Here is an 8,311-nt window from a genome sequence, read left to right on the forward strand (position 1 = left end):
AGACTGTGGAATTGAGACCAAAAAAGCTCTTCCGTCTCGTGATCCTTTTGACTTCGGAAGTGCACAACAGCATCTGCCGCACTCGCCGCTAAATCCATATAAGAATCCTCCGGACCCCACAACTGGCCTAGCTGAGCATACTTCGGATCTGTGAACCTCCCACGCAACAGAAAAGGCTTGCCAGCCGCAATATCTCCAGCCTGACGCAGCTCCTCCTTTATAGCCCTCATTGCAGAACGGGCATCCTTGGCTTCGGCGGTGACCTTCTTCAGGCTTTCTTGCTCCGCTCGGCGTTCTTTTTCAAGAACCTCATAGCGGTCGGTAACATCTTTCAGCTTCACGGCCATTTTGGCCATCTCCTCCCTGCTTCGGCAGTGAGCAGCCCTTTCGGCTTCTAGCTCTTCGGCCGCCTTCGAGGCAGCCGCATCACTCCTCCTGGCCTGCTCCTTGGCTCGAGCAAGCTATGCTCGAAGGTCCTCCACAGCAGCAGCACCATCTGCATCAAACACACATGTGGTAAGGAGTGAGCTTCGGCTCCCTTACTAGGTGACCACGGAGAAACAACCTACCTTGTGACTCGTCAAGTCGCTTATTGACCAGCGCGATATCCGCATCTGCAACATCGAGTTGCCGCTTTAGTTCGGCAACTCCATCAGTCCGGCCGGCCACCGGACTATCCGCCACCTGCATAGGAAAGGCAAAAATTAATACCTGCGATTTTGATCCTCGGCACGCTGTCGCTTTCGACAGCATACCGAGTCTCAGGGGCTACTATCTATACAGGGCGCACCTTATGTGTAAAACTGTCAAAAGGTATGTCATTTTTACGTACCTCAAACCCCGCCAACAAACTTCTGACGGCATCATGCAACCCGCCTTCGGCGGATGAAATTCTTCCAATCACCATACTCATCAATGTACGGTGACCTTCTGAGATAGACGCCCGAACTACAAGGTAAAAACTTCGGTTATCCTCAGAAGCAAAAATAGGGATGTCTCTTATTACAGAACCCCCCTTTTTTCCACTTACGGCTCGCTGGAGGGCTGATTCCTTAGGGGAGATAGTGCGGCCGAGGCCTCCCCAGACGCAGGACCCTCTGGTGAAGATCTCTTCCCCCGCTTCGAGGCCTTGGCCTCCGGGTTTTCGGAAGCGGTCCTCTTCTCTCCTTTGAAGGAGGGATTCTCGATCCCCCCTTTCTCAAAAGCCTCCTTGGTAGAGGTGGTAGTTCCTCTGTTTTCCCCTTCGCCTTCCTCTGAAGGCGCAACCTCCAGCATCCTAACCAGCACGGGATCCGGCGCGGTCTCCGGGAGGGGGGCCGGACTCCGTATCAGTTTCGCTTGCGCTACCCACTCCTATTCAAGGGATGATTGGTTAAAAAGCAAATTCAAGAAGGCGCAAACAAATGGTGTGTCTGGACACAAGGTTACTTACCTGAGCATCCGGGCGGTTGCAGCTTAGGCCGACATCCTCGGTCAATTCCGAAAACACTTCTTGTGATCCGAAGAATGATTTATACATCTCCACGGGTGTCGTACCCATAAAGTGTTGAAGAGCTCGTGGCCCCTCTGGATTGAACTCCCACTGACGGAGGGGGCGACGCTTGCAGGGCAGGAGACGCCGAATCAGCATAACCTGCATCACTACGACCAGATTGATCTCCCTCTCTTGGAGGTCTCGAATCCGGCCCTGCAATAGGGGTACGTCCTTTGACGGCCCCCAGTTGAGCCCTTGGCTGACCCATGACATCAGCCGCTGTGGAGGGCCCGAGCGGAAGATGGGCGGCGGCTTCTGCCTGCTGCCCTTGGGAGTGGTTATGTAGAACCACTCCTGTTGCCACAAGCCGAGCTTCTCCTGGAAAGAGCCCTCGGGCCATGGAGCATCGGCCCTCCTGCTTACAGCCGCCCCGCCGCACTCTGCTTGACGCCCCTCGATCATCTTCGGCTCCACATTGAAGGTTTTGAGCCACAAGCCGAAGTGAGGGGTAGTGCGGAGGAAGGCTTCGCAGACGACAATGAATGATGAGATATGGAGGATGGACTCCTGAGCCAAGTCGTGGAATTCCAACCCATAGTAAAACATGAGCCCTCTCACAAAAGGATCCATCGGGAAGCCTAAACCCCGGCGGAGGTGGGACACAAACACGACGCTTTTGCCGGGCTCGGGAGTGGGAATGACTTGCCCTTTGGCGGGCAACCTATGCGAAATCTCGTAAGTCAGGTACTTTGCTTCTCTCAGCTTTTGCACGTCCTCTTCCGTGATGGAGGAGGGCATCCAACGGCCTTGTAGGTCGGAGCCGGACATCGTTGAAGGTCCGAGACGCTCGAATCTGAGGCTCTGGGTGTTGGAACTCGGGGCGAGGGGCAGATTCGATTGAGGATTGAAGAAAAGAAACGAGTCTTGGTCCCATTATAAAGAGGGAGAATACCAAGAGTCGTCCCCGTGACCGTTTGGGACTCGCCTTCGATAGAGGGGGCGTGGCAACGGGTGCGGTTGGGTTACCCACGTCCGTATTGATGGGAATCCCGGAATAAGGGGAACACGATCTCTGCTTCGACAAGACGTGCCAAGAAAACCGCTTCGCTAAACGCGCTGAGGTGGTATAGTAAAAACAATTCAAGTAAAGGCTTGGCAGTGGTGTGACGTCACGCCACAAAATACGTCAGCAGATTGAGCTTGTGTATATATTATTCTATCTACGGTAGTATGTGGAATTTATTTTGCAGAGCCGGACACTATCCTGGTGTTCACAATCTTCTATGAATCAATTCGGAGGAGGAACCCGCCTTGCAATGCCGAACAATATGTGCGCCGGACTCATCGTCATTGAAGCCTGGTTCAGGGGCTACTGAGGGAGTCCTGGACTAGGGGGTGTCCGGACAGCCGGACTATCATCATCGGCCGGACTCCAAGACTATGAAGATACAAGATTGAAGACTTCGTCCCGTGTCCAGATGGGACTTTCCTTGGCGTGGAAGGCAAGCTTGGCGATACGGATATGTAGATCTCCTACCATTATAACCAACTCTGTGTAACCCTAGCCCTCTCCAGTGTCTATATAAACCGGAGGGGTTTTAGTCCGTAGGACGAACATCCATTACAACAATCATACCATAGGCTAGCTTATAGGGTTTAGCCTCCTTGATCTCGTGGTAGATCCACTCTTGTACTATCCATATCATCAATATCAATCAAGCAGGAGTAGGGTTTTACCTCCATCGAGAGGGCCCGAACCTGGATAAAAACATCGTGTCCCTTGTCTCCTGTTACCATCCGCCTAGACGCACAGTTCGGGACCCCCTACCCGAGATCCGCCGGTTTTGACACCGACAGGTGGCCTTGAGACGATTTTGCGAGCACAAATCAGGCGATTACAGAAGGGATCCAACAAAGAAAGTAAACACATCAAGAAAATAAATCATCATTTTACCTGTCCACTGGGGGCACGGGGAAGTTCGTCACCATTGGGAAGCTACACCGGTCACTACACCGGCCAGACCCCCGCCGCCCTTGCCGCCTCATCGGGGAAGATTGGCAACCTACGAGCATTGAACCACCCTCTCTAAGCTTAGAACTGAATGCTCGATAGTAAATCGGAAGAAAGAACAATTCTTTTCCAGGTAGTGCTCTTCTTACCTGTCTACCGGGGAGATGGGAAATCCATAGACATGCGCCGCCGCAAATCGGAGAACCACGCCGCCGCCGCCCACCCAACTCAAATTTCACCCCCTCGGCTCGATCCCCTTTGCCCCAAAACAGAGGCCGAAACTTGTCGACGAGGATGCATTCATTCCAGCACGGATTGACTCATGGGTCCAGCAACGCACAGTACCGAACAGATGCGAGTACACGGCGCAGGCCGAGCGAGAAACGGCTGCGCGCTGACCCGCCGTTAACGGCGTATCCACGGGGCCAGGCCGGCCGTTGTCTGACGCTATACGTACAGGCCCCACGCTTGTGCATTCCATCATATTATGTACCTGTATTTCGATTTGAATAATGTCTGGCACACATCCACAGCGCAAACGCACGACCCAGATTCCAGGTTCATTTGGACCCGGGAGCCAAAGCGCCCCTCCCCAACCTCTCACTCTTCTACACCTCAAAAAAAAAAACAACTCTCCCTCTTCCTTCCGGGAGAAACCATGTCGAAACCGCCACCGCCACCGCCGACGCCGCCCGCCTCCGAGGCCTCATCTTCTGTTGCTGCGGCCGCTCCTCGCTCCCTTCCTCCAACGCTCCTCCTCCCTCCTTCATCCAGCGGGAACCGAGGCGCGCGCGGCGCGGGGAGCAGGAAGGGCAAGGCGCCGGTTGGTTCAGCGGCCGGCGCGCAGGGAGGGGGACACCAGCACGACCCGCTAGTGGAGGCGGTGAGGTTGGTTGGGAGGGACGTGGACCCGGGGGTCGCCGGCGCTGACATCCTGGAGCTGGCGATGGCCAAGGGGCCCATGTTCTCGTGGCTGAGGTACTGGCCGGAAGAGGGCTATCCCGAGGAGGGCCGACCTTATTGAAGCCCATCTTGGCTGTTAGGTATATACTATATTGCAATTTTATTATGCGTCAGTGTTGGGGCCTTTTCCCCTGATCGATCCAGTCCAGGAGTTGATCATCTCCCGTGCCGCTAATTATCATACTGCCAATGACTATCCTGTGCACCTATGTAGTTCAAAATGTGCTTAAGTTTACTACAGACAATGATCCAATGATCTCTTCAGTGTGAGTTTATCCTCACTCGGTGTCTGAAATGATATGTGGTGGTGCGAAATGGATCATGTCTTGCCAAATTGGCCAATTTGAGTTATAGCCTTGCTAACTCTTTTTGGTTGTGTATGGGCATATATATGAGCGCTTGCGTTGTACTGTGTTGAAAAAAACTCTTTTTGGTTGGTGAGGTTAAGCTAATATTCATATCTTGACTGATAACTGTTCACTTTCCCACCCAAAATAGTGCCGTTTGATTTAAGCTGTGCAACGTACTGAGCTAATTTAATGATCCACTAACACTGATGCTTCTGATTACAAGTTTTAAATTATTTAACTTGATCTCCGTTTCTTAGTTTGATTCAAACTGCATGTTTTGATTGTGAGTGGTGCTAGCTGAGGAAATTCAGTGAGACTAAGATGAGTTATTGTATAATTATCGCTGAAATATACGAAACCAAAGCTATATATTAAATTTAAAGAAGATGTGGAAACATATTTTCTCAGAAGCCCAAGTATAGCCACACAACAATCATTCAATACATCCACTTTAGTCCCCATGCTCCATTTTCTATATATTTAGGCACTTATCTACGGACATCTAAGGACTAGCTGATACATTATAAAATACAAACCATTTTACAAGCTTTTGTAGATATCTCACAAGTCACAAACTCACACAATAACGTTTCAAAAAAACAAACTCACACAATATTATCACGCGCTTAAAGGACCATTTTCTTATGTCAAACCAGGAGCCTGTAGGAATGACCTCACCAATTCAAATTCTTGTACACATGGGTTCAGTTCAGGCATTATGTGTGGACGACTGAAGAAATCCATTGCGAATCTGACTGGCAATGTCTGCAACAGCACCTGGGCCGTGCGGGAGGAAAACTGCAGAAGATTTGGATGAAGCACCGATCTCTTTCATGGTGTCAAAGTATTGAGTGAGCAGAACCAAGTCCATCACATCCTTAGCGGAAGTCCCAGGCACATTGCCAGAAAAGCCAAGCACACTGTCTCTGAGGCCATCAACTATTGCCTGACGCTGCCTTGCAATTCCAAGGCCAGAGAGATACTTAGCTTCAGCCTCTCCCTTAGCTCTCTTGATTTGAACGATCTTTTCTGCCTCTGCCTTTTCATTTGCCGCAACACGCATTCTTGCAGCTGAACAGCGTAATAAAAAGAAATGGTTATACATATACATCAAACTGCTTAGATAAAACATTAGGGTTTTAGATCAGCTATATCAACACCCTAACGTGAACTACTCCTAAGGTTTGTTAGCAATACATACATGGAACACCTGCGTTGATGCTAGATTTTAGCAGTTCATACTCCAAACTAAGCTCTACTCAAGTAGGCAAATGCTTACCGGCATTAATTTCATTCATAGCCTTTTTAACCTTTTCATCTGGCTCTATATCAACAATTAGTGTCTGCACAATCTCATAGCCATAAGCAAACATAGCTTTCTCAAGCTCCTGCTCCACAGATTTTGCTATGTCATTCTTTTGCTCAAAAACATCATCCAGTTGTAGTTTGGGAATGCTTGCTCTGATAACTGCAAGATCATATACCCTTGTTAAGAATCACTTGGAGAAGATTTTTAGCATTTACATATAGAAAAATTTCTTCGATTCATGAGAATTTCCAGAAATTACTATATTTTAAGAGGATAATCCTTACCATCAAAGACATAAGATTGGATTTGAGATTTTGGGTTGCTCAGCTTATAATACGCATCATTTGCTTTGTCCTCCATTGCTCGGTATTGAATGGATGCAACAATTGTAACAAAAACGTTATCCTGTAAGAGGATGCATGGTGTCAGCAGAAAATAGATCGCATAAACTAATGTGATCTCTACAAGTTTGTGTGATGCATGGGGGTGTTTTGAATGGATAATTCAAGAAGTGAAATATAAGAGTACCTTTGTCTTTGTCTCGCAGCGAACATCCATTTGCCTAAGCCTAAGTGTAAGCTTACCACTGACACGGCTTCCGATAATCCATGGCACACAGTGACACCCCGGATCAAGCACATCCTCAAATTTCCCAAATCGTTCCTTGATGGCTACTGTTGACTGGTCCACTTGTACACAGCAGAGCAACTTGCCTATTGCTGCAACTAGTTTACCCATTCTTATCTCTGTCTTGAAACTGTGAAGGTATGAATCAATGTTACAACAGCTTTCAGATTAAAAAATAAATTCATTGCCAGTCACTTTTTGCAGGCAAATTATGTGTGTGCTGCAGCAGCACTATACAAGAAAATGGTGTACATAACTACATATAGGTAATCCTCCTGTATGAAATAGTGAAATCCATACAAGCTATGACTAACTGGCCAACAGATGACCGAATCATTAACTATCTGCTTAATAGGTTAACATATTGCTGGGTTTTCCGTTTATTTCCATAATAGGTTATCATATTTGCTGAATTATTCTTTGTATATTTTCAAATATAATAATTATAATTTGGTTCAGGAAGCTTTGTGATTTGCCGAAAGCTAACTTTAATATGCCAATATATTGAAAGTTACTCCGTATCTAAGAAATATGATGTTGTCACCAATTATTGTTGGTGGGCTGATTGCCTCAACTTCTTTTTCCTCTCGATTTAATTTCATCTCAGACGGTTTTTTCTTTACACTTGAAGGATGGATAAGTTATTGCATTATTTGCATTACAAGACAGCAACATAATCTCTTCCCCGCTAGGAACATAGAAGAAGTTAAAGGGAGGTAGTATAGTTGACTTACATTAACCTCTCTTCTGATCTTTGAGCACTGGCGCCACAACCACTGCTTAAGATTTGAGCTAACTGGTGAAGATAGTTCGGATTGTTGAAGAGGATATGGGATAACTGGATTTTGTCTTGAATTGTCTAGGAGCATGGGGAGTGCTTTTATACATGAGTAGTTGGGTCATATGTGCCCAGGTCAACGCCAGCATTTCTCTTTCGGAATCTGCACAGTAGCCTGGGAGAAACTTCTTAGGGTGGGTTTGGATTTTTGTTGTTTGAATCAGTTGCAGCCAACCAAACCCAATACCATGGCTGGTTATGCTAGTCTTGGCTAAATAAGCATTTAAATCTGTTGTCAACGTAGACCTGGCATTAATGCTAGCTGTCTTTCAAAGCTTGGTATCTTAAATGTTGGATTTACAGTCTTGAAAGGAATTTATTTATTCTCTCTCCAGGAAATCTGACTAAGATCTCATACCTCAAGAATTGTGTTCTTAGGATCTCAGGGTCACAAGCGAAGTTTTTTTCTTTTTCGAGTACTGAAACTTTCATTTTGGCTGGAGTGTTTAGCAATCTTTCTCTGTCAATTGTAGCTGTTGCCTTACAATGGCAACTACTATGTGTTTCAGTGGATCTTTCGAAAAACTGTGTTTAGTGCCAGTTTACTAATACAAGAGTCGACGTGAGTTGATTGAGTTAAATTTGTATATGTTACCACTGAAGGCCGGGCTTTTGGAGCCACTGGAAAATGCAGGAACTTTTTGGAGCCGTTAATCGTTCTTTTCATGTTTGCCCACCAATTTCCTGTGGAAGTTACGGAAAATCCTCCCCCGGTTGATGTCAAATAACTCGAAAAAAA

The 8,311-nt window shown here is 47.4% G+C and overlaps 2 protein-coding genes across 2 annotated transcripts; one reads left to right on the forward strand and one right to left on the reverse strand.

Annotated features, from left to right (window-relative positions):
- Positions 1–4,071: 4,071 nt before the first annotated feature.
- On the forward strand, positions 4,072–4,834 carry LOC119320362 (E3 ubiquitin-protein ligase MARCHF11-like). The gene has a single exon (XM_037594471.1). It carries the CDS (start codon positions 4,144–4,146, stop codon positions 4,507–4,509), a length of 366 nt encoding a protein of 121 aa, XP_037450368.1. The 5' UTR covers positions 4,072–4,143; the 3' UTR covers positions 4,510–4,834.
- A 348-nt stretch (positions 4,835–5,182) lies between these two features.
- LOC119320350 (hypersensitive-induced response protein 1-like) lies at positions 5,183–7,830 on the reverse strand. The gene is made up of 5 exons (XM_037594465.1): positions 7,469–7,830; positions 6,636–6,864; positions 6,392–6,512; positions 6,078–6,266; positions 5,183–5,869 (listed from the first exon to the last, which is right to left on the reverse strand). The coding sequence occupies exons 2-5, from the start codon at positions 6,843–6,845 to the stop codon at positions 5,508–5,510; spliced, it is 882 nt and encodes a 293-aa protein (XP_037450362.1). The 5' UTR covers positions 6,846–6,864; positions 7,469–7,830; the 3' UTR covers positions 5,183–5,507.
- Between the last annotated feature and the right edge of the window lie 481 nt (positions 7,831–8,311).

The sequence above is a fragment of the Triticum dicoccoides genome, chromosome 1B, assembly GCF_002162155.2.
Source record: "Triticum dicoccoides isolate Atlit2015 ecotype Zavitan chromosome 1B, WEW_v2.0, whole genome shotgun sequence".
Classification (NCBI taxonomy): Eukaryota; Viridiplantae; Streptophyta; class Magnoliopsida; order Poales; family Poaceae; genus Triticum; species Triticum dicoccoides.

Bases quoted from the DNA above. Each gene is read 5' to 3' on its own strand.
- LOC119320362 (XM_037594471.1), top strand. From the start codon at position 4,144: ATGTCGAAACCGCCACCGCCACCGCCGACGCCGCCCGCCTCCGAGGCC.
- LOC119320350 (XM_037594465.1), bottom strand. From the start codon at position 6,845: ATGGGTAAACTAGTTGCAGCAATAGGCAAGTTGCTCTGCTGTGTACAA. The intron at 6,513-6,635 runs GTACTCTTATAT...ATCCTCTTACAG, and splicing joins GCTGCGAGACAAAGACAAAG to GATAACGTTTTTGTTACAAT. The intron at 6,267-6,391 runs GTAAGGATTATC...ATGATCTTGCAG, and splicing joins CCAATCTTATGTCTTTGATG to TTATCAGAGCAAGCATTCCC.